The sequence below is a fragment of the Brassica oleracea genome, chromosome C1, assembly GCF_000695525.1.
Source record: "Brassica oleracea var. oleracea cultivar TO1000 chromosome C1, BOL, whole genome shotgun sequence".
NCBI classification, from domain to species: domain Eukaryota; kingdom Viridiplantae; phylum Streptophyta; class Magnoliopsida; order Brassicales; family Brassicaceae; genus Brassica; species Brassica oleracea.
In genome coordinates this window covers 41,413,373-41,441,113 of record NC_027748.1, presented here as the reverse complement: position 1 = coordinate 41,441,113, position 27,741 = coordinate 41,413,373, and the positions used below count along the sequence as shown (strand labels likewise).

The window sequence follows — 27,741 nt, the reverse complement described above, 5'->3', positions numbered from 1 at the left end:
TAGTTACTCGTTGCCCGATGTCTCTCATACTCGTATGTGTGAAAGGTAAATCCTCGTGTGAAATACATAGGTGATGTGGTGACCTTTGCAACTGGACCTTGAACCAATTCGTGAAACCATACGGGATAATAAGGATCGTCATAATCAACCTGCCAAAAGCAGTTATTCTTAATTAATATTGAAGTATCAAAACACTTATTTAATTAATCAATGTATGAGATATATTACGTACCTGTGATTTTAACCACTTGACAAAGTGCTTATCTTTACGTGTGTCCACATCAGTTGCAGATATTCCTGGTATTGCTTCTTCAACTTGAGATACAAACATGCTGCAAATTAAACAAATAATCAAGTCATACATAATTAACTGCAATTCATATAATTAACATTCACAAAAATATTTACCTTTCAAAGTAACGGGTCACTGCATCCTCGCAGTTGAGCAGAATATAAGTGTGGGCACTATGTTTATCCTCTTCACATGACCACCATACTTCTTTCGTTTTACCACCAAACCGTGCAATTTCGCAGAAAATGTCAGGAACACCATCAATTGGATATGATGTCGGTACTCCACCATCATCATATCTTCTAGGAACTCTTTTCCTCGTACGAACAGTTGGAGCAAAGTAGTATGATGTGAAGTTAGATGTTTCGGCTGTCAAACTTCCCGCAACTATTGAACCTTCCACCTTTGCAAGATTTCTTGCTTTCCCCTTCAAATGTTTCATATGTCGCTCAAACGGATACATCCATCCGTTGTGAACAGGTCCACGAAGCAATGTTTCATACGGTAGGTGGACAACTAGATGCTCCATGACGTCAAACAAGGTTGTTTTGGCTTCTGATGACAACCATAAGATGGGAACATGAACGTTTCCATTGCTCTTGATATGTAACTCACTTCTTGAGCAAATATCAGGTAAGTCTATCCTTGACTTTTTGTTATCTTTTGTCTTCCCAGGGACGTTAAGTAATGTATTCATGATGTTCTCAAAAAATTTCTTCTCAATATGCATGACATCCAGATTGTGGCGTAAGAGAAGATCCTTCCAATAGGGTAGCTCCCAAAATATACTATTCGTATGCCAATTGTGAGACACACCATATCCATCAGGCATATTTCCAGGAACATGCCAATTTCCTCCAACTTTAACTGTTTCCTGAGCTCCGTAATAATCAATGTCTTCTTCGATCTGCTGGCCGGTGAGATATGGAGGAGGACCGTCTCTGACAATTTTTTTGTGCCGAAACAATGTCTTATTTCTTCTGTACGGATGGGCAAGTGGAAGAAAGCGACGATGACGGTCAAACCAACAACTCTTCCTACCATTCTTCAGTTGAAAAGCATCCGTCGATCCAAGACAATATGGACAAGATAATCTTCCATGTGTTGTCTAGCCAGACAACATCCCATAAGCAGGGAAATCACTTATCGTCCACAGCAGAACTGCTCGTATCGTAAAATTGTTTTTCAAGGAACAATCGTACGTCCTCACCCCTTCTGACCACAATTGCTTTAGCTCTTCTATCAACGGTTGAAGAAAAACATCAAGAGACCGTTTTGGATGCTTCGGCCCAGGGATTAATATGGTCAAAAATAGAAATTCTTGTTCCATGCACATATCCGGCGGTAAATTGTACGGCGTAAGAATGACTGGCCACAAAGAATATTGTCTACCAGACATTCCAAATGGACTAAATCCATCGGTGCATAACCCAAGATAGACATTCCGAATATTTGTAGCAAAATCTGCGTGTACCTTGTTGAAATGTTTCCACGCTCTTGCGTCTGATGGATGTGCAACCTCACCATCTCTCTGGACATGTTCCGCATGCCACCTCATCGATGCAGCAGTCCTCTCAGATTGATATAATCTTTTCAATCTGTCTGTAATTGGTAGGTACCACATCCTTTGGTACGGTACCCTATTCCTCCCACGGCCTTGCGGTTTGAATCGTGGTTTTTTGCAGAATCGACACTCTTCTAACTTGTCATCTTCTTTCCAGTAGATCATGCAGTTGTCGATGCAAACATCAATCATCTCCGAAGGCAACCCAAGACTATAAACCAATTTCTGAATCTCATAATAAGATTCAGCAGACACGTTGTCTTCTGGCAAATACTCTTTAAACAACTCCGCCCATGCATCCATGCAATTCTCAGGTAAATTATGATCCGTTTTAATATTCATCATCCTAGCTGCTAGAGACAATTTAGAGAGACCTTCTGTACAACCAGTGTAGATTGGTTGATTTGCAGCATCTAGTATTTCATAAAACCTTTTTGCATCCAAATTAGGTTCTTCTACATTTCCAGTTCCATCAGCTATTGTTGTAGTTGTTTCTAAAAATGCATCACTAATCATAAATTGAACCCCATCATGATCTACCATCTGCTCCTGATCTTGATGATAATTATATTCATTATGCAAATGATTCGGTTCTTCACTATGATGACCATCCTCAAAATTATTATTACTACTACTAGCTTCATTTCCCCCATAACCCTCTCCATGTTGATACCAAATGTAGTACTGTGGTGTAAATCCTCTGTTTATTAAATGCTTCCATACAATTTCACTACGTACAAATTTTGAATTCTTGCATTTTCGACAGGGGCAGAACATCTTACCGCTTTCCTGTGTGATCGGTGTACAGCCCGCCTGGTGCATGAATGTCTCTAGCCCGCTCAGAAATGCGTTCGTCACCCTCCCGTCGGAATCTTTGTGCAAACACATCCAACTTCGTAACTCGTAAATACTACCGCCACCAGCCATTTTTTTCTTAGATTTTTTTTCTGATTTTTTTTTTTCGGATTTTTTTTTCTCCCGTTTGTGTGTTGTAAGGAAGAGAGTTGTGGGAAATGACATATATATAGAGAAATTTTCGAGTTGAGTAGTTGAAATATAACAACGATTTTACAAGGAATATTTTACATGAATTTTACATGGTTTTAACATATTATTTACAACGACTTTACGACGAAATTAGGTAAGTTAAAGCACATTGAATACACGTTTTCACCTAAATATAACGGTAACATGTTTCATTGTAATGTCGATGTAACGATTACGACGTATTTCTCATTCCACGTACATTCGTCGTAAACTTACAAGGAGTTTACGACGAAATCAGTTCGTCGTAAATTTACATGGCGTTTACGACGAAAGTTAGATTCCTCGTAATTTCGTTGTAAACACCATGTAAATTTACGACGAAATATTTTCGTCGTAAATTTTCGTTGTTATGGGCACGTTTTATTGTAGTGAACAGTTATTATACTATATGCATGGGTGTTGATAATGTGATTCATATCTCAAACTATTGGCAGATGAAATGTAAAAATGATTCGTTGATGGAATTATTAGATTTTTTCTGATTTTCTATATGAAAATTTAGATATGTAGTGCGCACTCTAAATTCAAAAGATAAAATTATTTGACAACACACAATACTTTCTATAAAGAGTACAAGAAAAAGTACGAATGTACCGTGGCCTAAATATTTCATAGGAACACACTTAACGTCTCTCGGAAATTATTCAACCACAAAGACATCAACACTCCAGAATGACAGCATTATGTCTAGTCGCACAACGGCACGGGTAACTATTTTTTATATTGTATGATTGCTTTATTAGATGTATTGTTGGATTTGGAGACCAGAGCCAATGAGGTGGGAAGACATTTGTGCATCTATGGCCCCAAGTGAGTCTATCGTTTGTAAATAAATTGATTAATTGGGAACTATGGAACTAGTGATATTTGTAAAGTTTTTTTCCGTGTAGACATTGACATATATGGAATATTTCAAAACAATGGTGTAAATAAGAAGAAAATTTTCTCATTTATTTTTCGTGGCATAAAATCAAAGAGAAATTACTATTATTCTGAAGGAAAACTTGTCTACTTTCCATATCACACATGTAGCTCGGACTCATAATACAAGGGCAGATGGTGCACGAAACCAGTCGTCCATATAGACACATAGTCACTTGTTTGGTTAGCAGAGTCTTAATCGAGTCAATTTAAGTTGATGACAAAAAAAAATTATTATTATTCACATGTATATAAAATGATGGATGTAAACTGAGAATATCAAATTAAAAGAAAAATCAAGATATAAATCTGTAGAAAATATAGAGATGTATATATAAATTATCTAATAACTAGTAGTTTTCATTTGGTTTACAATTTTTTTAGTTTGGTTTTGGTTATGTGTGCATCATCAGGACTTTACTAGATGAAGATATGTAATTCATCACAAAAAAAAGTTACACACATGAAAAAAATTCATTGTAAGATAATCATGGCGTCTCATTTGCATGATTCAAATACTTTCATATGCTTCCAGGGAGAAGAATCTCTGATTAGTTAAGATACCAACCTACATTTTTCTTTTACTACTGTAGTTTGTTTGTGTTTCTTGTTGTAAGAAAGAAACAATAAACACTCGACATTGTGATGGTACATAGGGTTTATAATACTCCAGACAACTCGAAAGTCGGAGATTAGGTTCATTCGTAGTATTAGAGGCAATCCAGCTCTAGATTGAAGCATATCCTCCATCTGTCTTCCTGCCCCGTACATCGTCTGGTTCTTTGTTCCTATTTATAGCCGAAATGTTGTTGACTCATGGCTTGATGCATATAGTTTAGTTCCGTAGTTGAAGAAATAATGTGTATGAGTTCATACAACTTAAGTTGATATTGAACAATTTTATATCATTTCTAGGTTTATATAAAAACAAATTTTACTTGTGCCTTTGAAAAGTTGAGGGGGCCAAAAAATAATTTGATAGATGGAGGATGAATGTGAAGGCCAAACACATAAGACTTGTTATCCACTATGAGCTTAGTAGAGCAATTGCAAGTGAGGAAGACAGTCGACACTCCACGTGAATCCACACCTTCTTCTAATAAAAACTGATTAAACCTTCCAATCTGTGAAATTACGTACATTTTAGGTAGAGTATACATATAAAGCTCTATTTTCGTAAAAGAATCTATGAAAAACTACAGTTCATTATTTATATTTTTAGTTTATAAAAAATAGATTTTTGAGAGATCTAAAACCGAAACTCATACTAATCATCGGATCCTAATTACGAGACTCATGGATTCTTGCCATATGAAACATTCACAATGACCAACAAGGAACAATGATATCGCAGTACAAAAACTAGTCCTCAAATTATATAATTGATCATTTCAACCATTGGACCACCATAAGTTGCTTATTTTGTAGTTATTTTTTCTCAAAGAGTAGAAATGGTGTAACTATATGAATTTGGTAACCGGATTAATCCAAACTAATACTTAAGGTCACTATCATAAAAAACCCAATCTAACATTTTTTTGGTACTAGGTAATTAGTAGAGTATGCATATTACTCGAATAGATATGTCGTCTGGACGAGTAGGCTGAGTAGCAATGTAAAAGACGAGCAATGCCACTCCAGAGCTAAACAAAAACCTCCACAATATTTGTAGAACGATCCACCAACCCGAATTGAGGCTCCGCAATGGCATCAACCTCTTCTCATTATCATCCTCAAAGTATTTCAAGAAATCTGAGTACCTCTCGGGGATTCATTGATGCGGACTAAGACCAATCGCACTGAGTCAGATTGATATGGGGACTGGAATTCGGATTCTGCGTCGTGGAAAAGGGATGAAGAGCTTTGGACAAAGTAGTTTGAGTAATGTTCCTCTCTTCTCTCCATTAATGACATGTTTTCCTGATGTTTTTTTGTTGGTTTTGTGAGTGTGTGATGACAGAAAATTACATGATCGATTGGTTCATATATAGTTCCAAAAGAGATACATATGAACCATATGATTGATGCTTCTCTTTGAATTAATGTTTCATTGATGTGGAGTCGATTAAGCATCAATTATGGCGTTGTAAATGATATGGTTGAGAAAACTATAATTACACAAGTAATGATTTGGGTTTGTTGTTTTTGTAATCCAAGATCCTTCATGCTTAAGTTTAAACAGGTGATAACTACTAAACCAATCATTTTAACTGGGAAACTGAATACCGAACCAGTCTAATTTCTTATACTATAATCAAAACTTATCTAAAATAATAAAATATTGTTTTTATAATAATTTTATTTATTTTTATACATATAAATTACGGAATAAATCAAGATATATCACTAGAGGAAAACATCACTATCTTCTCTTACTTTTTTTCTCTCTATATACCATAACAATTAAGTCTGTTCTACTGAAAAGAAACTCAGAATCTGAACATCTCTTTGAAACAAATCAAGAACGTGAAATATCCATGCCAAAATTTCTTTAGTATTTTTTGGTGAGAGTCCCATTGCAGATGGTCTTGGGTTGTTGATCTTAAATACTTTCCGTAACATAAACCTATTGTACTGAATAAGATATTCAGAATTTTGAACCTTTTTCATAAAAAAAAAAAAAAAATCTTTTGCATGAGTTAGATCTGAAAGGCTTTATTTACATTATTTGTTGGGTAATGCCTTGTTCAAACAATCTTATTCTATTTACAACATTTTCACTATCTAAATATTATTTACAAATGAGTTTTCTTCTGTTGTCCTAATATCTTTTGAACTAGTATCCCCCTCTGAGCATGTCTTCATACTAGAATCAGAATACATAGCTTGAATCAGCCATCCCAGAAGATAAACTAGTAAAAGATAAAACAGAGAAAGAAATTGCTTATTCACCTAATTTCAAAGGATTGTCAACGGGAATCAAATGAGTTTGAAAGATAAAGATGTTGTCATCAGCACCTGTGTTCTGTGTTTTAGAAAGAATGTTCATCAAAATAAGAGACCAGCAAGCTGATGATTACAAATGGTGTTAGAAACTTACATTAGATTATTAAGGAAAGGATATTTCAAATATGCACACGACCAAGGAACTCAGATAGCCTGAAAATACAAGACCAAACATGGTATGAAGTTAAATCATATTTGGTGAGATAAGAGGAAGCAAAAAAGAAACATTACCTGATACTGTCTGCTATTACAGTTTCTCCTTCTTGTGAACCAAGATTCCGAACAACAACTTCATCCACGTGACCATCAGAATATGCATGCTACATACCAAAATCCAAAATCAATTTTGACTATAAAATCATTTCTGTAATGCTAATAAAGAATGTACAACAATCATTTTATACCTTATAGAAACAACTTCCCCCAAAAGGGCAGTTTCCATTTCCAAAGTTGAAGTGTTTGCAATTGATTGACCTTCAAGATTAGAACATAACACAATGTATTTATCTACTAATGGGACAAATGTGAAGACATCAAAGTTATCTATACCTGAGTTTTGCCTTGTATATGTCAACGATCTCCTTCTTCTCATCAGGAGTAGAGTACCAGACAACACTCGGGACAACGAAGTAAGACAGCTTGCGACATATAGGACACGCTCTCAACGTGCTGTTCACATCCATCCCCGAAACAGGAGCACTGCTACGCCAGTTACGGATGCACTGTATACAAAACGGGTGATGGCACTCTGTCAACAGCCCAAACTTCCTTTCCCCTGGAGTGGCTTTGGACAAGACACGGTCCAAACACACGCTGCACTCGATCTCTTGGCTCTTCTTCAAAGCCTCGATGTGCTTCTGCTTCTTTTGGCATTCTTTGGTGTGCTCTTCTCGCTCTTCGGGTCTGAAAGGGTGGAGACACTTTTTGCCGCAGGTGCTGCAGATGTCTCCGTGCATGTGGGGGCATTGGCTGCCACGTGGGCAGTCGCCGGCTGCGGCGAAGGAGCAGATTGGGTATTCTCTTGGGTGGATGTAACAAACGTCGTTGTTGTTGTTGTTGTTGTCATCTCCTTTTTGTTGTGGTGGAGGAACATTGGAAGGAGATAAAGATTGTGGTTGAGAGGTGGTGGTTCTGACGTGTTCGTTTCTACATCTACTTCCGTATAAGCATATTCCTTTTTGGTAGAATGTGCAAACCTGATACCAACAAAGGAAGAATCAAAACGGTATTAGAGAAAGCAAGAAAGAAAGATTATTTGAGTAGAGATTACACATTATTACATTAGAGTCATGGGAATATTCACAATGTTCTCCTTTTAAGCATGAGCCATGGATAAAGAACTTGCAGAGTATCCTGTTAACAAAGAAAAAAGATTCATTGAATCATCAAGAAACCAAGAAGCTCAAGTAATCAATCAAAAAGAGTCAAACTTTCTCCTCCAGGCTCAAGATTCAAACTTTTTTCTCCAGAAACCAAAGAAGCTCAAGTAATCAATCAAAAAGAGTCAAACTTTGTCCTCCAGGCTCAAGTAATCAATCAGAAAGAGTCAAACTTTATCCTCCAGAAACCAAGAAGCTCAAGTAATCAATCAGAAAGAGTCAAACTTTGTCCTCGAGAAACCAAAGAAGCTCAAGTAATCAATCAATCAAAAAGAGTCATTTTTTTTGTCAACAGGGGAATGAAAGGCTTAACATATGTTGATGAACAGAGCCTTGAGAGATGAAGAAGTTTAGATTTACCTGTCGGACATGTGGGGATTGTGCGAGGAAGAAGGGATTCAAAGAAAGAAAGGTGAGGGAAAGAGAAAGAATCAGAAAGAAAGGTGAAAGCTTTTTATATTTGGAGAATTTTCAGATATTTTTTTCTACGGTTTTTCAATTTTTGAGGGAAGTTTTTATTTAGATCTCTTCATTTTCGTCTTTACTAAATTATCCATTTTTCTATAGGTGAAAAACACACACACAAAAAAATCTAAATTGCATAAAATAATTAATAGATTCAAATTATTCTCTCCATTTCCAGAAGTTAATTTTTCTAAAGAAAATTTTGTTTCATAAAAATAAATTTTATATATTTCTAATATATTTGTATACTTATAAGAAATACTCTCTCCGTTTCATATTGAGTGTCGTTTTAGAGAAAAAATTTCGTTACAAAATAAGTGTCGTTTTCGATTTTCAATGCAAAATTTATTAATTTTATGCAAAATTTATTTTTTTGGTTGAAATATGGTTAGCTGTATAGGTAATAGTATTTTTTATAGAAAATATATAAAATTAATTGTTTTCTTAATCCGTGTGCCGAAACCGACACTTATAATAAAACAGAGAGAGTATTAATTAGATGCAAAGAAAATATTAATTAAAAATCTTTAAATTAACTAAATATCATCGGTTGATAGTTATTAAAAAACATGTAGTAAAAATAAATAATAAATTTAATTATAAATATTTATTGTATTCTAGAAAATAGTGTTCAACAAAACAAACTATATGTATGCATACAATACAACACAGGAGACAAGACCATCTCTCTCTTGCCTTTTACTCTACACTTATATTACAACACGCAACAAATAAAGCAAACATTCACTCTCAGTGTTACACACACACACACACACACACCAAATCCTTGTAACCAAATTCACACACACACCAAAACATTCTCAGTTTGTCACACAAACTCACACCTCACCAGAAGCTTGACAGATTTGTACTTCTCCCCTTTGCGGCTATGCAAAGGAAACGATCTTATTCCTTCCTGCAGCTCCCAAACAGGTAAACATGTCTGTCCTCCAAAATCATCCTTCTCTGACATGTCATACTCATGCACTTCTAACCGCAGCAGAGCCAGCTCTGGGACCGTTAGTGGGAACTCAAACACCTCATCCCAAGATGGCACCCAGTTATCCTCTAGCGTCTTTGTCTTCTTCATAACCGTATCCGCTGGAACTCCAGCTATCCCCACCTGAAAAATTCGCTTGACCTTGTAAGAGACCAAGAACAGTTTCTAAACTGCTAAGGGAATTGAATTTTACCCTCGTGTAGAAGTCAGGAGGTGAGTATTGATCGAAGTGTGTGTGGCGGAAGTCGAAGTACCAGCCTTCTCCCATGTATATGGTTACCTAATGATAAGACAAATGAATGAGTTCACTGAAAAGACCAAACAGAGACTTAGATATCTCTCACCCTTAGTGTTGTTTTTACAGGTAGAGTAGTTTTTGGGTCAAAGATGTCACTATCTGAGCCACCTTTTAAGAGAATATCTGGTTTCTTGATGTATCCACATCCGCCATTGGCTCTAAACATTCCTTGCATTAGCCACAGTGATCTTCCATATCCCTACACATGGGAAAATGATTCATAAATAGACTTAGCTGAAGAATAAGGTTGATTTCAATAATGAAACATAGCAAAAAGAGGGAACCTGCATGTTGAAAGCCACCATTTGAGCACCGTGGCTCCACCCAACCAAGGGGTTGTAGTTTGATGAAGTCACTCTAGTTCCTTTTGGGTAAATCCTCAGCAGATTTTGCTGAGTAAACCTGCATCACACACACCATGATTCATACATTGGAAAAAAAGATAAACCAAAGTTATATATAGGACCATGATCTATAGTATTACCTCACAATCTGTTTAGCATATTTTTCTGCTGCCTTTTCTAGTTGTTCCTCGCTCAAGCTAAGGCGTCTCACCTTATCAGGATCTACCTTCAAGCACGCAGTAATACCACCTTTTGGTTTCCCAGCATGGATTGCAATCAAATGTTTATATTGCGGTGGTGCGTTCTTCTTGGACTTGTCTACATCATCATCTTCATCCTCCTCCTCCTCATCATTCTCACCTAAGTCATCCTACAACAAAAAAAAGAAAAGAAAATTAACAACTTGTGTATATGGACACCAACATGACTGAATGAAGATGATTCAAACCTTGTCATCACTTTTGTTCCTCTCAATAAAACTCGGAACTTCTCTCCCCCAAACTTCTTCATCACCCAAGGCTTTACCTTTCTGCACCACATCCTCATCTTTTCCTTCCTTGTACTCTTTCGGCGGTTTAGTTGAGATGATGATTCGTCTTTTTAATGAGTTCGGCGATGGGAACTCCTTTAGAGACTCTCCAACAGGAGGAGTAAACAAGATCTCTCCAAATATCTCGGTAACCATCTAGGAATACAACAAGAACAACAACACATCTTTTAAACTCAATGGAATGATCAAAAGAACTGAATAAACTGAGGATAACCACCTCAGCAACTTTGGACTGAAGTTCTGGAGTGAGATGATCCTCAAGAGTGACAACAACAGGGTAGTCAGATACTTCGAAAGCATGTGTTTTGATAGCTCTTAGACACTTGATTAACTCCACAGGTGAAGTGAGAGTCCTGTTAAGAGTAGTTCAGTACACAAGTAAAAAACCACAAGCGCTTAACATTTACTCCATTAGACTAAACTTCAGTAATTTATTATACCTTCCGTGAAGAACATCAATATCATTTTTGTTGGAGTTAGGCCATATATCCAACTCAATCACCCTGACACCTTTCTTCAATGCATCTATTATAGGCACCTCACTGCAGTCACTGCTCAGCTGATTACCGGTTAAATATGAATTGTGACCTGTGAATATGAAATAATGTGATATAGGAGCATCCATGTCTTGATGCACCTGAAAAACCATGCAATTAATTCATTAGAATCAATTGAAATAATTTAGCCACAATAACATGTATGGACCTGGACTTGTCAATAAATTAAATACATGTCCACTTGCTTAAAAATTACATAGCTCTTGCTACTTTCTGTAATTTTTTTTTTTCCTTTGACAATAGCTATAGCTCTAGTCATATAAAGAAAATGAGTTAACTTGCTTCAAACTCTTGAATCATACTATGCGAAATAGCTCTTAATATTCAATTAAGCACAATAATTAAATACATGTGCACTTGCTTAAAAATTACATAGTTCCTTCTACTTTCTGTAATTATTTCTCTTCTTTTCACAATAGCTAGCTCTAGCATATAAAAAGAGTTAACTTGCTTCAAACACAAGAATCCAGACTGTGTAAAATAACATTAATATTCATTAAGCCACAATAGCATATACGAAAGTAAATAATTAAATCCTAGTGTCATGGATGTTGAATCAGTCTTTACAAAACAGTAAGCAACACTTGCCTAATAAAAGCACACATAGCTTCACCAAAAAAAAAAAAAAAAGACAGAACACAAGAGAGAGAATCATACCTCATGTAAAGCAAGCGGAGGGTTACTGTCACCAAAAAGGTACTTGAAGAAAGCATCGAGGTGGAGACCGTTCCTATGAAGAAGCGAAGACGCGGCGTTGATGATCGACTGCGCATCCTCTTTAGTGGCTTTATCTTGCTTCTGAACATCGATCAGAAACCTCTGGAGATGATCCACGGTCATGACGCCATTCTCAGAGTATTTCTCGAAAAGGGTCTTGACATCACGCGGCGCCTCCGATGCGGTGTACCGGAACCTCCGGTTAAAGCAGAAACACACTCTGTACGTTTGCTTAGACATGAGGGGAGAAGAGGAAAGATTGATCCTTTGGAGACGAAGACGATGAAAGCAAGTCGGAATAGTTTTTTTTTTCTATTTTTAGGGTTTGTTGTGATATTTAATGAAATAGTTAATGAAATGTACTCCGTAATCAATCATCATCATCAACTTTCTCGAACAGATCTTCAATCTCTCGTGTCGGAATGACTTATGTCGGCATGGCTACAAAAGGCTTTGGGCTTTATTGGGCCTATGAATCATTACAGCCCATAAAATTGAGTTTTTTTATGGGTTTTGTTACATGTAATCTTTATTGGGCCTATGAATAAATTGGGCCCATTAAACGAGTTTCTAGGGTTTTTGTTGCATTTAAAGGAGTAAAGCCGAGCTCGATTAACAAAATATCCGCCGCTACTTCTCATTTTCTGAAATCTAAAACACTATCAGAGGAAGGAAAGGGTACAACTTTTGTCGAAACCAACATGAGAGCTAAGGTTTGTAATGTTTTATTTATGTTAATTGTGAGAAATAGAAGTAGTGGCTAGTATGTTTAACGTTTATCTCTGTTTGGGTTTGAATCAGTGGAAGAAGAAGCGTATGAGGAGGTTGAAGAGGAAGAGACGAAAGATGAGCCAGCGATCTAAGTAGTTTCGAGGAACCTGCTTTGTCTTTCTCCCTTTTGAAACCAAACATTTGTGAGAGTTTTTGTTGGTTTTCTATCTGAATTTGAATGTTTTTGTTGGAAAAAATGGATGCTATGTTTTCTATCAGGATTATGTTATTACATGAAAGGATCCACGTGGGTTCTCGATTTAATACTTTTATTTTTTACATTTTGCTTATAACTGTGGTTCAGTGTTATCGTATAGCGTAGGATTGAATACTGTTATTTGAATTTAAATTATAGGAACGGAAGGAATGTTTGTTATGTGTATTGAATGAAATAAATTGTGTAGGTTGATTAAAAATTCACTTTCATGAGGAATTGTAATTTCATGATGTTCAGAAGGTTATTTCCTCGTTAGATAGTGTTTAACCATTCTATATGTTTGTCGGAGATTACCATTTCCTCTTAGATAATGTTTAGCCTTTCTATATGCTCTTGTGAGATGTTGTTATACACGCTTTCTATATCTCTTATCATTCTGCTTGTGTTTATTGCAAATGTCAAACGAAGTTTCATATAGCGGAACTATGTTAGTGATTATGATGTGGATTTGTGAAATTTGTAGAAGAAATGATCATTTGCATTTGTAAACTGCCGGTGTGGATTATCGAACCATTTTAAGTTAGGAATCGATGAATGTTGTAAAGAACATAATTTGCATTTGCAAACGTACATTATTACAAATGTAAACAAATGTAAGAACCTAGCGATTCGTCCAAATAATGATTCCTTATCAAACAGTTATATTTATTAGTCGAAAATGGATATAAAATCAAAAATCAAGTTGGCAAGAAAAGCTGAGAAGTAACTACAAACCATGAATAACAATGAGAATTTTTTCTCTTTGCAACAAAAAATGGCTTCCAACAAAAAATGGCTTATCTAATCCAAAAGCTATTACAACGCAGGTACAGTTATTATCTACACCTCTATTAAACTCGATGTCTTATGGGTTTCTAATAACGTGACGGATAACTTTACAATTAGTAGCCACCCATTGGTGGCATTCCATATGGTGGTGGCGTACCATACCCACCTCCTCCCATTCCTGGCATCGGTGGTGCGGATAAAACAAGTGGTTGTGAGCATGAGCGACTGAGTGATAGTGTCTACTAGCTTTCTAATCACATAAACAAGCCTTCCTCACCTCACAGATTAACATCTAAATCATAGAAATTATTAAACTAACGTTTTACGTCTAATTTATTTCATTAATTTCAAATCAAGTCGGAATAATTAACCGAATCGCCAGATGTTATCTATTTCTACAGCTGAAAGGGCTTCGTTGTGGGTTTAGTTTAGGCCCAATGTAACTGGGTTTTATATACTCGTGTATCATTATTATACCTATTGGGCTTTTAATACAATGGTCATGAAACCGATGCTTTTATTACAAAAGCGTAGAAGCAACGAAATGTTTTTTTTAGTTTGGTGTTCTTAGCTTACGTGGACAACATAGGAAAGTAATAAGAAACTTAATAGAAGAAAATCTCTCAAGAACAGAGATGATGATTTGAGATTTAAGAAACCTTCAATATTTTTTTTTACAGATTAGATCTCAGAATCAGATTTCAAATTCGCCATGAAATCGATGCACAGAGCTCCACTAATCTCTTCTTCTTCTTCATCATCATCTTCCTCCTCCTCGAGCAACTCTTTCGTCTCTAGGCTTCTCCTTCTATTGACTCTGCTCCCAGTCTCCCTCGCCTGCCTCGCCTTCATCCTCCAATGGCGAGGCGGTGGTCTCGCCGATCCCGCCTCCGCTTCCGTCATCTCCTCGACCTCAGTCCCTGGCGGTAACTCCGATCTCAACCACGAGGTGTTTCCGGGTATGGAGACTGTCTCGTCCGTCTCCCCGAAAGCTCACCAGTCCTCTTCATCCGACTGCTCGAATCTAGCTCGAAGCTCTTCACCTTCCTTTCCTTATTACGGTGATTGGAAGTTCGGTGTTGATTCTAACTTAAAGCCTAAGGTAATAAATCGTTTAAAGTCCTCTGCTTTCGAGTGTTTCGAGAATGGGTTCTTGTCTTGTTGTAATCGAAGAGATTGTTGATTTGAATCGGATCTGTGTTTGGGTTTTGTAAAGTTCTTACCTTTATGATTCGGGCATTGTTTAAAGCCTAAGGTAATTGTTAAAGTCCTCTGCTTTTGAGTGTTTCGAGAATGGGTTCTTGTCTTGTTGTAATCGAAGAGATTGTTGATTTGAATCGGATCTTGTCTTTGGGTTTGTAAAGTTCTTACCTTTATGATTTGGGCATTACAGATATGTATCACGACTAGCACATCAGCAGGATTGGATCAGATTCTGCCGTGGATGTTCTACCATAAGGTTCTTGGCGTCTCCACGTTTTTTCTCTTCGTTGAAGGGAAAGCTGCTACTCCCAGTATATCTAAAGTTCTCGAGTCTATTCCTGTGAGTTTAACTCATCTCCTAGCTTTATCTGTATCATGTATGAATCTAGCTGCTTAGTCCTGTAGAGGTATCAATTGTGTGTTGAGGAAAATTATTCTCCATAAACGTAGTCTGATGTCTCTTCCAGGGGGTTAAGGTGATATACAGGACGAAAGAGCTGGAGGAGAAGCAGGCAAAGAGGTCAGTCAAGTATCTGCTACATATTATTTAGCTGCATTACGTACATGTTTTCTCTTTCTCTGTTCTAGGGATTGTAGCATTGTTGTTGTATCTTCTACTACTGACCAAATTTGTTTTTGTTGTATCAGCCGGATTTGGAATGAGACGTGGCTTTCTTCGTTCTTTTACAAGCCCTGCAATTACGAGTTATTTGTCAAACAATCTCTCAACATGGAAATGGCTATTGTCATGGCAAGGGTAAGCATTTTCTTTGTGGTTGAGCCTCATGTTATATTTAGACACTCTTTTTGTTGTTCTAAACTTGCTAAAATATCAGGATGCGGGTATGGATTGGATCCTTCACCTAGACACAGATGAGCTGATATACCCAGCAGGTGCTCGTGAGTACTCATTGAGACGGTTGCTCCTCGATGTTCCTCCAAATGTGGATATGGTTATATTTCCAAATTATGTGAGTCAAAACATTTCTTGCTTACTTTGGTGAGTGTTAAGAGTTTCTTATTTGAATGACTGTTTTGGGTTTTGCTGTTTAGGAAAGCAGCGTAGAAAGAGATGATATCAAGGATCCTTTCACAGAGGTATAACTCAGCTTGTTTCTCTTTTTTTTTCACCTAAGGAAGTTAACTAAATTGAAGAGCTGTTTGGTGCAAGCAGGTGTCAATGTTTAAAAAGAACTATGACCATCTTCCAAAGGATACATATTTTGGAATGTACAAAGAAGCAACACGGAATAATCCAAACTACTTCTTGACTTATGGTAATGGCAAATCAGTTGCTCGGGTTCAAGATCACCTCCGACCAAATGGAGCACACAGATGGCATAATTACATGAAAACTCCCAAGTATGTTGATCATAATACTCAAGCATAAGTAGATACTATTAGCTGAGGAACATGGTAAGACTTTTGTAAATATGAATCTGTTTATTCTTGGCAGTGAGATCAAACTGGAGGAGGCAGCTGTCTTACACTACACATATGCCAAATTCTCCGACTTAACATCCAGGCGTGACCGATGTGGTTGCAAGCCGACAAAAGAAGACGTGAAAAGATGCTTTATGTTGGATTTTGATAGATCTGTAAGCATCTTTTCTCTTGAATTCCTCAAAGTCATTTCTTTAAATATCTGTGGTTCAGTTCCACTTACTATTTCATGATGAACATTCTAGGCATTTATAATTGCGTCAACAGCAACTGAAGATGAAATGATAAGCTGGTAAGAGTCTTAGCCGCTTAATTGCATTCTTTCTTGTGCACTTGTGTGATTGAGAAGTTTCTTGATACAAGAGTAACATATCCTGTTTAGGTACCGTGAACATGTTGTGTGGGGAGACAAAGAAGTGAAGATGAAACTCCTTAGGAAGGGTATACTGACTCGCATTTATTCACCAATGGTAAGAAACTACTCATCAACTCATTACAGAAATTTCAAAAAAAGGTTATATAATTTCGGTCTCAAAATGCAGGTGGTTATACAAGCATTGAAGGAGTCTGGTGTTTTCAGCTCGGTTGTGTCATCAGCTTCATCGAATCTTTCAAAGAAACAGTTCTTAGCATCAATGCACAAAGGCAACTCTTCGAAAACTACAGAATCTGAGTCCCTTCCTTTAAAGGACAAGGAGTCTCAGGGCATCTCTGCAAGACACCTTCTAGGAACTGAATCAGCGGTTCCTCCTTTATCACCTCCTGGGATGGAACACGCTAGATTTGTCACAGAGGATTAACTGATTTTTGCTTTGCTTCCTCCTCCTTACTGAGTGATATTAATACTCGATGCAATGCTAGTGCTTGTGTAGCTTTAGGAGGATGAGTAAAGAAAAAACGGCTTTGTATGATTTTTTGGATATACTTTCCCCAAATTTGGAGCTGCTTATAATGTGGATAATATATATTTGTTTTATATTCAACTTTGAGTTTTAGCATTCTTCAAAAGGTAATAGTGCGTCCTTGAGATTCAAGTGTTTCTGTTGTAGCAAAGACATGCTTTCATAAAACCATGTGATTCATCATCACAAGCTTCATTGGACTCTCAAGTATCTTCACAATCTCTCCCCCTATTCTTATCTACCCACCAGCAACCACACACGGTAAAGATAGATATCTATCCACACTGACAAGTTTCCAGGTGAGCCATTTTTCGAGATTAATCATAATACGTTAGTGTAGTTGTAAACCAAATGTAATGCAGCTTAACAACATGCATTACAAGCAAATCGAAACAAGTTATCAACCAAATGTCATCAAGGTCTGAATCTTGAAAACATAATCAAAACGGGAATAACAAAATTAGATTCTCCGGCTTCTTCTTCTTCTTCTCTTCTGGAGTATCCTTTATTTTTGACAACCTTAAGCCCCTACACCACATCAACACGTCACTCAGATTTAAACCGATAACAAAAGCAAATATCTGCCCTTACAGCTTTATATGAGAAGATAAGAACAGCAAAGTCATCAATTAACCAATCTCAGACACACAAAACTCAAGAGGCAAAGTGATAAGCAGAAGCGCCTAGGATATAATCTATCAAGCACATAAAACTAAGCATAACATTCATTTCCCCCCTAAAGGACTTGACTTTTCCACACAGACAAGCAACAAAACCAGTTCCCTGAAGCTTTAAACTGACAAAGAGCTAAGCAATAGCCCATAATGACTTAAACAGTAGCTATCTCCACAAAAGTCTATATCTTTACGCGCTTTAAAGCATCTTCATCTTCGACAGCCTAAAAAACCAGACACACTAACCGCTTGTGAAACAACAAAACCAGTGTTCTGAATTTTTCATGCGAAATTCGATTCACGGAAGAAAAAAAAATCACAGCTTGGAGAAAGGCAACACAGACCTGAGGGATCATGAGGAAGGAGATGCAGCTTTCTCGACGACTTTCTTGTCGCGTCTCTCCATAGCAACATCCCACTCATCGTGCCCGATGTGCTTTGGCTGCTCAATCCCAAATTCGAAATCATCAATCAAGATATTGATTGAATTAATCAAATTTGCATACAGACGGATCAAATCGTGAAAGGCTATGAGAGATAGAGAGATCTAATGAAGGGGAAAAGGCATACACGGCCATGATAAGCTTTGTGGATGTAGTACTGAGAATTGCCCATGATGCAGAGCATCCCTCCGATGATTCCGAGAGGCAGAGCCGCTTCTAGCCACACCAATGACATCTTCGTCTTCTTCCTCTTCTCTTTACTCTGTGATCCTCCTCCTCTCTATATCAAAGATCCAAACTTCACCAACTAAATGGTTTCAGAGTTTGAGAACAGACTCAATTGACAAAACAAATGGGCTTCTGGGCTTTTTAAAACCCAATACACCAATTATGATTTTTTTTTTTTTTTTTGAAACGATATGTCATCTTCTAAATTGCCGAACCAAACTGAAAATTAGGTTTGTTCGGTTTGAAAGTTTGGTTCAGTTCGGTAACAAAAAAAATAGTATTTCAGTTGTGGGTATGGTTCGGTAATTGTTTTTTTCAGTTTAAAAAAAAAACTCCAAACATTAACGATCTTAACCAAAATTAAATGATTTTTTGAAATGTTATTTAATTTAAACCGAAAATTTAATTGGACTAAACGCAAAATCGAAGACTTTGGTCAAGTTTTTGAAACCGAACTAACTAAAAACCGAACCGAACTGAATCAAACCAAACTTTTTTCGGTTCACTTTGGTCGATCGACCGGAACTAACCGAATTTTGAACTAACCGAAGAGACCGAACCCGACCGAACTGAATCAAACCAAACTTTTTTCGGTTCACTTTGGTCGATCGACCAGAACTAACCGAATTTTGAACTAACCGAAGAGACCGAACCCGAGTGCCTAACCCAAAATGTAATTCTTTTGTCCAAAACAAGTGTATCCCCCCATAAAAGAAAAATCAACAAAAGTGGTGGTGACTAGGTGGGTCAGCTCAACATGGTTTTGTATGCAGGTGAAGTAGTTGAGTCTTATGACACGTGGGGAGCTGCTTTTAGTACTCGCACGTGGGAAATGAGCCGATTGAGTTTTATTACATACAACAACAAGTAGGGTTTTGTTAAAATGTAGGTGAGGTTCCCGAAACACAGTATCCGCCGTGCTTTCAATCATAGAACAAAGCCATTTTCGATTAGATTATCTCAAGATCCTCCCTTGAGAGAAGATGACTGCTATTGCGCGTCTTCATCTGTCAGCGAAATCGACTCCGAATCTTCCTCCGCCGAGAGCGATCAGCCTCACGCGCGATCCAAGAATCGCCGTCTCGTTTCCACGAAGCGGATCAGTCTGCTCACTCCACACCAACTTCTCCTCTCCAAACCTCCCGATCCCATGCGCCGGAGGCGGCGGTGGCGGTGGTGGTGGTAACTTCGGTAATCCACCCTCAGGTGGTGGAGGCGGCGGCGGAGGAGCAGAAGAAGAAGGATCATCTTCCTCCTCATGGGGACCAATAGGGATGTTCATCGAAGGATGGAGATCACGAGTCGCAGCAGACCCTCAATTCCCTTTCAAGGTCCTCATGGAAGAGCTCGTCGGAGTCACCGCCTGCGTCCTCGGCGACATGGCGTCGCGCCCCAACTTCGGATTAAACGAGCTCGACTTCGTCTTCTCAACCCTCGTCGTGGGTTCGATTCTCAACTTCATGCTCATGTACCTCTTAGCTCCCACATCAGCCACCGCCGGGGTCTCCCAGAGCTTACCCGGAATCTTCAGAAACTGCCCCTCGGGACATATGTTCGAACAGGGCGGGTTCACGGTTATGAACCGCTTTGGTACCCTTGTGTATAAAGGAATGGTCTTTGCGACTGTTGGATTAGCTGCGGGTCTTGTCGGAACGGCTATTTCCAATGGGTTGATCATGCTGAGGAAGAAGATGGATCCGGGGTTCGAAACGCCGAACAAGCCGCCGCCGACGGTGCTGAACTCGCTGACCTGGGCGACGCATATGGGTGTGAGTGCTAACGTGAGGTACCAGACGTTGAACGGGGTTGAGTTCTTGCTCGCGAAGGCGATGCCGCCTGTGGTGTTTAAGACGAGTGTGTTTGTGTTGAGGTGTGTGAACAATGTTGTGGGAGGGATGTCTTTTGTTTTGTTGGCGAGGATGACTGGATCGCAGTCTGTGGAGGGGAAGAGTGAGGTTGGGGTTGAGGAGGAGAAGACGGAGGTTCATGTGAAGGTGAAGGATGTTTGAATCTTTGTGAGCGCTTCCTCTTTGTTTTCACTTGTTCATAGGGACAAAAGAGAGGCTTCCTTCTTCTTCAGTGATCTTTCCTTTTCTTACAAAAGCTTTAAGACTTTTAGAGTTCTGTTATGTTTATGAATGAATAAATAAGACTAGTCCCTCCTTAGGTTTCATCCTAATATTTGGATTTTCATTGTTTGTTGTTTTCGTTATCTACATTACCAAGAAAATAAATTCAATAAAAGGTTTTTCATGATCCAATGGTTTTAATTACACACATTAATGGTTCATCCTGCGAGTGCTAAAACTAATGAGCTTATTCACAAGAGGTGGCTCCTGCTTTCAAGAATCAAGTCATCTAACAGCTTCTGCTGCAGAATTGCAGCAAGTCGTGTGCAAGCAAACCAGTCTAGTGAAAGTCAGACACACAACCGCACACGCTACTCCCATCACCATCCCGACACTGCCTTTCTTTCTCTCTAACTTCACCGCTCTCTTAATCACCTTCCAGAAGCTGGGCAGTAGTCCACCGCACGCCACCATCATCATGTGGTCCAGTCCACCGTAATCAATCCCGGCTAGTATGGATCCTATGGCTGATATAGGTCCCAAAAACCCAATCAACGCTGCTGCTCCTGCTGCTGCAAGATTTATGAAGACTAATCCCTCTTTAGGTTCATCCTAATATTTGGATTTCATTGTTTGTTGTTTTTCTTTATCAGCATTACCAAGAAAATAAATTCAATAAAAGGTCTTTGACCATTTGGACCTAATCTTCCATGTTATATTATTATTTTCAAACATTTATATTAACGATGCATCTTAATATGTTATCTAACAACTTAATTATTCAACTAAATATTTAAATCTCTTTTACGAATATATCATTTACAAGTTTTTCAAAGAATGTAATCTAATAAATTACTATACATTTTAAAAAATATAATACACAATTTAAAAAAATAGAAATAAATATGTCATCATTAGTAAATAATATTACATATTAATTTAACTTTAACTTATATACAAAAGTAAAATTTAGAATAATATATATAATACTATTAAATTAAATAATAAACATCTTGGTTTCATATATTAACCCAAATAAACATTTTATTATTATTATCAGGAAGTAAAGTAAACACATAATCTATATATTAGGAAATAAATTAAACACATAATCTTATATATTTTAATTGTGTACAGGTTCAAGTTTGATTCAGACTTATTCGAGTTTTGGAATTTTGGAGTTAGAGATTTAAATCTTATTCATATATTTATATATATTTCAGTTTGGGTTAGGTATCCATTAAATTATGTAGTAAATATAAAAATCCAAAATAAATTTAGAAAATAAAATAATATATAATATATAAATTTGAATATTATAAAATTATACTTAAGATTAACAAGAAAACTTATCAAAATCGATTTTGATATTTGGATAGATAATAAGTAGATATTTTAGATATTAAATTTTAGGATCCATTCGAGTATTTAATTTATTTGGGTTTAGGTTCGGTAATTACTTTTGGATCGAGTTCAATTAAGTTATTTGGATTTGAATATTATGCCCAATTCTATTGTTTATGATAATTTCTTTATAAAAAAAACAAAATTTGTACAATGCAGTACATGTTAGATGATGTATTACTCTGTTTCGGTTTTAGTTCTTAAAAATAAGCTAAAAAAATGTGAGACACACGTTTAAATTATGTAGACAAAAAAATCCGGTTCTAAATTGTCTGATTCCATGTGGAGCTTGACTCTGCTTATAAATTGTGGACATAATTTGTTTTACTAATCTGTGATAATCAATCACCTTCTCAATTTTGTGGCTTCATGTCATCATTATTGGTTATGCTGTAGAATCTCGGAAGAGTTTAATGGTGGAGAAGAACTCTACAAGGTGAAGGAGATTTACCATTACGATACTTTGGAGTCAGCGATTCAAAGGTTGAAAAGTGGGCATCCTATAGGAAAAAAATACGAGGCAGCAGCATAACCCAGTGTATGTATTTTCTTACGCATTTGAGCTTAAAATTTGTACCCTAAAAGATAGTAAGAAGAATCTAGCATTAGCACAACAGAGAGAAAGTAAGAAAGATAAAAAAAAATAGAAACAACAAGAGTGTTTGACCTGCAACCAATTATAACGATGAAGACACATCTTAGCATACAGGAGGACTAAGCGAGGACAAATGATCTTTAGTACATCTGTTTTCTTAGAGCTCGATACTATAGCCTTTCAGATCGAATATCTATGATCAATGATGCAAATAATCAGCCAACAAAAATCCAGATTATATCTCTTATAAAAAAAATAATGAGGATGAAAGAATTACACCGTATTTGTCCACTAGCTTCTGAGTGGCCCTCGACTCGCGATCCAATGCTTCATGATTGCAATAGCTTAAGAACATCTTTATTATCGTCTCCCTCGAGTGATTTAGGTTTCTCACGGCTTTATAATCCAGCACTCGCTTTCGTTGGGCCTTTACCAGTGAATCAAGCTCTACACTCGTACACCTAATATATACTACTTCCCATTCCACCTAAATAGATTTTTGGTACATATTAAAAAGTTAAATCACTATAATATTCAGAGACTACGTCCACATTTGAAATGTATGCTTCTGAGTTATCTGGTCACCAGATTCCCAATGTTAGGGAGAGAAAACAAATAATTTAGTAATATCTGAATATTACGTAGTTAAACACATCGATTTTACAGTATATTTTTTTAATATTGACATATATACCAAATATGCCATTTAGATTACAGACAGAAATATAGTACCAAATATGCCATTTAGATTACAGACAGACATATAGTACTCCCTCTGTTCCTAAAAGTTCCATGTTTTAGAAAAAAAAAAATTCAGAAAGATACATTTTTCATATTTTCAATACATAAATTAAATGTATATTGTAAACTTAAAATAACATAATTGTATTTATTAAAATTCTATTAGTGAAAACTCGTGGATTACGGAAAATAATGTATTGATAATTAAAATTTGATATATTTTCTTAATAAGTGTTAAATCCTAAAATATGGATCTTTTAGAAACGGAGGAAGTACCAGATATGTCATCGATTTGCGTGTCTTCTAAAAACATGGCATCTAAAACTCCTATGTTTTAACAGCGTGTAGCATCGATTGATTTTGAGCGTCTTTTAAATGTTTTAAATGTTGATTTAAAGTTGACAAAAATTACTAGTTGATAGCTTTCCAACAAAGAAAAACAGTTAGTTGACAAATAAAAAATGTTGCTCATAATATCTATAGATTCAATCATTCTGCGAAATAAAACTAATGTGTTCGTTTATTCACAAAGAAAACATATATCTTACAACATAGAAAAGTAAGAGTTCACAAGAGGTGGCTCTTGCTTTCATGAATCAATCATCTGACAGCCTCAGGTGCAGAATTACAATAAGGCGTATGCAAGCACACCAGTCTAGTGAAAGTCAGACACACAACCGCACACGCTACACCCAGCACCATCCCCACACTCCCCTTCTTTCTCTCTAACTTCACCGCTCTCTTCACCACCTGCCAGAAGCTAGGCAGCAATCCACCGCACGCCACCATCATCACATGATCCAGTCCACTGTAATCTATCCCGGCTAGTATCGATCCTATGGCTGACACAGGTCCCACAAACCCAATCAAAGCAGCCGCCGCAAGTGCTGCGTGCCAGCTGTCTGTAGCCCCGAAGACGCAGCTTGCGACCGCTGTCCCTCTCGGTAGCCCGTGTAAGGAAACCGGGAGCACCATGTGTCTGCCTAGCCCGTAAGCCTTCGGAGCAGCAACCCCAAGTGCAAGCCCCTCGGCTAGCGCGTGGAAACCAACCGCTCCACAGGCTAATAATGATTGGAGTGTTATCATACTCGTTGGAAAATTAGTTACTGGGGTGATTAAACTGCCAGCCCGGGACTTCTTCCGAGAAGTAACGTTCAGGATGGTTGAGCTAGTGAAATGGCTCAGCCCGGCTCCAACCGCGAGCAGACTAACCAGAGGGATGAATCCCATTTTTGCAGATAGCAGGAGCTGAAGCGGACGCCAGAGACCGAGGACAAAGGCAATGCCTGAGGCTACTCCCATGAGGAGAGCGTGCTGGAGACGGAAGGTGAGTGCCGACGCAACCAGAAACCCTCCCCCAAGCAATGGGCCGAGACCAAACAGGAGTGAAACGAAGAAGCCAGAAGCATCCTCTGAGCTGCATAATAAAGAAAATAAAGCCTTTGTTAGATTTAATAACCAATCAAATGCAATGGCTACTACATTTAACTTAAAACTCCATTGTTTTACTTGTAATCATGTGTGAAACTCTCGAAAAGAGTGCTAAAAGCTTCCATGGATGCTACTGATATTGTGGCTGCAGATGCTACTTGAGATGGAGACGCTTCCTGTTGCGGTTACAAAGAAGAGATATCAAGTTAGTATAAGCATCAACGTTTCATACATGAACACATGCAATTCACCTTGAATGCATCAGGAAGCACTTCAGCAATAACCATCCAAACCATACAACCAGCGGCAAATCCAGTACAAAAGGGCAAAAACTTGCTAAATGCATCAGCACATAAAAAAGCTGGTACAGCAACGAGAGGCTGGTAACAAAACAAAAAACAAAAAATCAATAATCTGTTATGCAGACAACGAAATCAGATTCAAACAACATTGTTTGTATTATAACCTGAGGCAGAGATGTGATTATACTCCAGAGCATGGCGTTTTGTGGAGAGACGCCTCTTGACGTCAGCACCATGCTAACAGCCAACCCTTCTGGAATGTTATGAACTGCTATTGCCAAAGTGATCAGAAGCCCTTGACTAAAACCCTTTGAGCCAGCGAACGATACACCAACCCCTGATCCTTCCCCGAAAGAATGAAGAGTCATGATCCCTATGACGAGAACAACTTTCGCTGCGTCTGCGCCTTTGATATCCAGCATGCTAACCTCGCCGTATTGTTCAAGAAACTGCCAAAGGTAAAGTGAGTTCTCAGTTCTGAGATTTTATGCAGCTTGGCAGGCAAGTAATGTAAAAGGAAACTAGAAAAATATAAGAATTTGTCTCAACGTTATAATTAGGCCTGCGGTTATTAACCGAACCGAACCAAAAAGTTCGATCTTCAGTTCAGTTTGGTTAGAAAGTTTGGTTCAATTCGGCAATTAAAATCAATTTGGTTCTCGGTTCGATAATCAGTTAGTTCGTTTTCTTTAAAAAAATTACCAAATATCTTAAACCAAAATTCCAAACCGAACTAACCAAAATCCGAACCAAACTAACCGAACTTAACCAAAGATTTTTGAATTTTACTCAATTTAAACAGAAAATTTAACTGAAAACCAAAAATTTGTTAGAAAATTAAATTTTGAAACCTAACCAAAAAACGAACAAAAATTCTTATGGGTGAGATTTCGACTGATCCGAACTAACCGAAGAAACCGAACCAGCAGCCTAGTTATAATAATCTACAACTCTGAGTTCAATATAAGAGGAAACTACATGACTACAGGCTTCTGTCATCTTGTCAACACATGAGATATTATTGTATCACACAAATCAGTACCCAGGTTTTGGACATCCAAAGAATCAATTTTTCAAGTTACCTGCTTGCAGAGCCAAATGAACAACCCACCGGCTAGGATCCCAGTAACAACCCAGTTTCCAGAACCATGCTCTTGCCCCTCCTTTACAAGATCAAAGCTAGCGGCCAACATCACACCAGCAGCCATGCCATTGCATATTCCAGCCCACTGAGGATCGAGCTCAACAAAGAAGAAGGGCACTGCGCCTAACCCAGTGGCAGCAGCCATTGCCAAGGTGAACAATACAACTGTTGAGACTGAGACTTTGCTGTGACTGCCTCTCTTCTGATCACCCATTCCAATGTCATGTAAGGTTTTCTCTACACCGCTTCCGTCTATAACGTTTCTCCTCACGTTTCCATCAGGAGAAGCTCTTGCTTTATGCGAGATCTCCTCCTGAGTGTCTCCGTCACTGTTCCCAATGAATATAGCGATGAATAAGAACAGAAGCAGCAGAAGCTTTTTGCAGCGTGGATGCATCATTTGATTTGACGCAAGTTTTTTAAACTTAAATGAAATCGAATAAATTCCAAAGGCGTTGTAGAATCAAAACTGTATCAAGAGGAGATGACTGTTTCCTGTTTAACACATCACGAGGAAAAGTATCAAACTCAGCAACTGTAATTGGGAAAGCAAATTTAATGAGCATGAGATTACAAAAAAAAAAAAAAAACAGAACTCAAACTCATCAATAGGAACAGACATAACATAACCGTACATGATTATGTCTGTTTAATTAAACACCAGATTGATCAAAATATCGTATTTTGGTGAAAATCATAGAACCAATACAAACGAATTAAAACAATTTTTTTAGAGTAAAATAAATAAATAACATCATCATTAAGAAACGCAGAACAACAAAGCAACGATCGTAACAGAATCGTTCTCATTCTCCTTTCAATGGACAAAATGCGATTTTTAATTGCAAAATTCTGCAATTCGATCCACCATCCTACATGATCTAGACTACCCAATCGATACATTCTACGACGAACCCAGATCAATGAAAGTACATAAAAGGGACTCGTGGAGCTTACCAGCACAAGAGGAAATCAAAGCTAGGGGAATGTTAGATTCTTTGGGAATGAGCAGCCAATGAAGAAGGATTTAGCGATGTAGTCAAGGGGATGATTGAGAAAACGTTTGACAAAAGGAACCGAACCCTAACGCTTAGGAGTCAATTAAGTCAAATTATAACAGACACAAGTCCTCTGATTTATACACTTTTCGATAAAATCTTATTTTATTATTAAATAATTGTAAATAAGGTCCCTCAAGTTTGTTAGTTTACGGAAATAGCCAGTTAACTCTGTAAAACGGATGAAATTAACGTCCAGTTTGTTAGGTTCGAAGCTTCTTATTAGGAAAAGCTAATCGTGATTAGGAAAGTCGTTATAAGCTCGGCG

At 37.5% G+C, this 27,741-nt stretch overlaps 7 protein-coding genes and 1 long non-coding RNA gene across 9 annotated transcripts; 3 read left to right on the top strand and 5 right to left on the bottom strand.

The window, feature by feature from the left end:
* Window positions 1-4,334: 4,334 nt before the first annotated feature.
* LOC106298259 lies at window positions 4,335-5,769 on the bottom strand. The gene is given in 4 exon segments (XM_013734359.1): window positions 4,335-4,667; window positions 4,763-4,948; window positions 5,398-5,586; window positions 5,589-5,769. Coding segments are annotated over 4 exon segments (813 nt in total). The 5' UTR covers window positions 5,739-5,769; the 3' UTR covers window positions 4,335-4,379.
* Window positions 5,770-6,461: 692 nt separating this feature from the next.
* Window positions 6,462-8,598, bottom strand: LOC106293520 (E3 ubiquitin-protein ligase makorin). Of its 2 annotated transcripts, none has more exons than XM_013729201.1 (8): window positions 8,510-8,598; window positions 8,051-8,123; window positions 7,320-7,966; window positions 7,175-7,244; window positions 7,002-7,090; window positions 6,865-6,923; window positions 6,717-6,789; window positions 6,462-6,630 (listed from the first exon to the last, which is right to left on the bottom strand). In XM_013729201.1, the coding sequence occupies exons 1-6, from the start codon at window positions 8,518-8,520 to the stop codon at window positions 6,890-6,892; spliced, it is 924 nt and encodes a 307-aa protein (XP_013584655.1). In that variant the 5' UTR covers window positions 8,521-8,598; the 3' UTR covers window positions 6,462-6,630; window positions 6,717-6,789; window positions 6,865-6,889. The 2 variants fall into 2 exon arrangements, with proteins under 2 accessions (XP_013584655.1, XP_013584658.1); XM_013729204.1 differs by having other exon boundaries at window positions 6,462-6,623.
* Window positions 8,599-9,202: 604 nt separating this feature from the next.
* Window positions 9,203-12,472, bottom strand: LOC106324915 (phosphoinositide phospholipase C 2). The gene is made up of 9 exons (XM_013762951.1): window positions 12,021-12,472; window positions 11,247-11,443; window positions 11,024-11,159; window positions 10,705-10,941; window positions 10,397-10,626; window positions 10,197-10,314; window positions 9,959-10,111; window positions 9,808-9,894; window positions 9,203-9,737 (listed from the first exon to the last, which is right to left on the bottom strand). Exons 1-9 carry the CDS (start codon window positions 12,318-12,320, stop codon window positions 9,444-9,446), a joined length of 1,752 nt encoding a protein of 583 aa, XP_013618405.1. The 5' UTR covers window positions 12,321-12,472; the 3' UTR covers window positions 9,203-9,443.
* A 193-nt stretch (window positions 12,473-12,665) lies between these two features.
* On the top strand, window positions 12,666-13,132 carry LOC106296452. The gene is made up of 2 exons (XR_001261236.1): window positions 12,666-12,793; window positions 12,882-13,132. It is a non-coding gene; the product is annotated as an uncharacterized LOC106296452 (long non-coding RNA).
* Window positions 13,133-14,548: 1,416 nt separating this feature from the next.
* Window positions 14,549-17,482, top strand: LOC106324729 (glycosyltransferase-like KOBITO 1). The gene is made up of 11 exons (XM_013762735.1): window positions 14,549-14,938; window positions 15,230-15,379; window positions 15,507-15,559; window positions 15,688-15,796; window positions 15,876-16,010; window positions 16,093-16,137; window positions 16,214-16,401; window positions 16,496-16,637; window positions 16,728-16,774; window positions 16,865-16,952; window positions 17,025-17,482. The coding sequence occupies exons 1-11, from the start codon at window positions 14,549-14,551 to the stop codon at window positions 17,280-17,282; spliced, it is 1,605 nt and encodes a 534-aa protein (XP_013618189.1). The 3' UTR covers window positions 17,283-17,482.
* Window positions 17,483-17,684: 202 nt separating this feature from the next.
* LOC106324825 (NADH dehydrogenase [ubiquinone] 1 alpha subcomplex subunit 1) lies at window positions 17,685-18,835 on the bottom strand. The gene is made up of 3 exons (XM_013762848.1): window positions 18,629-18,835; window positions 18,403-18,500; window positions 17,685-17,912 (listed from the first exon to the last, which is right to left on the bottom strand). Exons 1-2 carry the CDS (start codon window positions 18,734-18,736, stop codon window positions 18,411-18,413), a joined length of 198 nt encoding a protein of 65 aa, XP_013618302.1. The 5' UTR covers window positions 18,737-18,835; the 3' UTR covers window positions 17,685-17,912; window positions 18,403-18,410.
* A 766-nt stretch (window positions 18,836-19,601) lies between these two features.
* Window positions 19,602-20,937, top strand: LOC106324638 (protein RETICULATA-RELATED 3). The gene has a single exon (XM_013762622.1). The coding sequence runs from the start codon at window positions 19,713-19,715 to the stop codon at window positions 20,736-20,738; it is 1,026 nt and encodes a 341-aa protein (XP_013618076.1). The 5' UTR covers window positions 19,602-19,712; the 3' UTR covers window positions 20,739-20,937.
* A 3,074-nt stretch (window positions 20,938-24,011) lies between these two features.
* LOC106325783 (putative zinc transporter At3g08650) lies at window positions 24,012-27,523 on the bottom strand. The gene is made up of 6 exons (XM_013763833.1): window positions 27,373-27,523; window positions 26,354-26,910; window positions 25,436-25,720; window positions 25,221-25,349; window positions 25,048-25,145; window positions 24,012-24,955 (listed from the first exon to the last, which is right to left on the bottom strand). Exons 2-6 carry the CDS (start codon window positions 26,813-26,815, stop codon window positions 24,139-24,141), a joined length of 1,791 nt encoding a protein of 596 aa, XP_013619287.1. The 5' UTR covers window positions 26,816-26,910; window positions 27,373-27,523; the 3' UTR covers window positions 24,012-24,138.
* Between the last annotated feature and the right edge of the window lie 218 nt (window positions 27,524-27,741).

What these genes read in the sequence shown, in the direction of transcription:
- LOC106293520 (XM_013729201.1), bottom strand. An exon ending in ATATACAAGGCAAAACTCAG is followed by an intron (nt 7,245 to 7,319) that starts GTATAGATAACT and finishes CTAATCTTGAAG; the next exon opens with GTCAATCAATTGCAAACACT. An exon ending in GGGGAAGTTGTTTCTATAAG is followed by an intron (nt 7,091 to 7,174) that starts GTATAAAATGAT and finishes TTTGGTATGTAG; the next exon opens with CATGCATATTCTGATGGTCA.
- LOC106324915 (XM_013762951.1), bottom strand. Translation starts at nt 12,320, where the DNA reads ATGTCTAAGCAAACGTACAGAGTGTGTTTCTGCTTTAACCGGAGGTTC. An exon ending in CTCCGCTTGCTTTACATGAG is followed by an intron (nt 11,444 to 12,020) that starts GTATGATTCTCT and finishes ATGGTTTTTCAG; the next exon opens with GTGCATCAAGACATGGATGC. An exon ending in TTCAGTCCAAAGTTGCTGAG is followed by an intron (nt 10,942 to 11,023) that starts GTGGTTATCCTC and finishes TTGTATTCCTAG; the next exon opens with ATGGTTACCGAGATATTTGG.
- LOC106324729 (XM_013762735.1), top strand. Translation starts at nt 14,549, where the DNA reads ATGAAATCGATGCACAGAGCTCCACTAATCTCTTCTTCTTCTTCATCA. An exon ending in TGGCTATTGTCATGGCAAGG is followed by an intron (nt 15,797 to 15,875) that starts GTAAGCATTTTC and finishes CTAAAATATCAG; the next exon opens with GATGCGGGTATGGATTGGAT. An exon ending in TGGTTATATTTCCAAATTAT is followed by an intron (nt 16,011 to 16,092) that starts GTGAGTCAAAAC and finishes TTTGCTGTTTAG; the next exon opens with GAAAGCAGCGTAGAAAGAGA.
- LOC106324825 (XM_013762848.1), bottom strand. Translation starts at nt 18,736, where the DNA reads ATGTCATTGGTGTGGCTAGAAGCGGCTCTGCCTCTCGGAATCATCGGA. An exon ending in ACAAAGCTTATCATGGCCGT is followed by an intron (nt 18,501 to 18,628) that starts GTATGCCTTTTC and finishes GGGATTGAGCAG; the next exon opens with CCAAAGCACATCGGGCACGA.
- LOC106324638 (XM_013762622.1), top strand. Translation starts at nt 19,713, where the DNA reads ATGACTGCTATTGCGCGTCTTCATCTGTCAGCGAAATCGACTCCGAAT.
- LOC106325783 (XM_013763833.1), bottom strand. Translation starts at nt 26,815, where the DNA reads ATGATGCATCCACGCTGCAAAAAGCTTCTGCTGCTTCTGTTCTTATTC. An exon ending in TAATCACATCTCTGCCTCAG is followed by an intron (nt 25,350 to 25,435) that starts GTTATAATACAA and finishes TTTTGTTACCAG; the next exon opens with CCTCTCGTTGCTGTACCAGC. An exon ending in AGTTTCACACATGATTACAA is followed by an intron (nt 24,956 to 25,047) that starts GTAAAACAATGG and finishes TTTATTATGCAG; the next exon opens with CTCAGAGGATGCTTCTGGCT.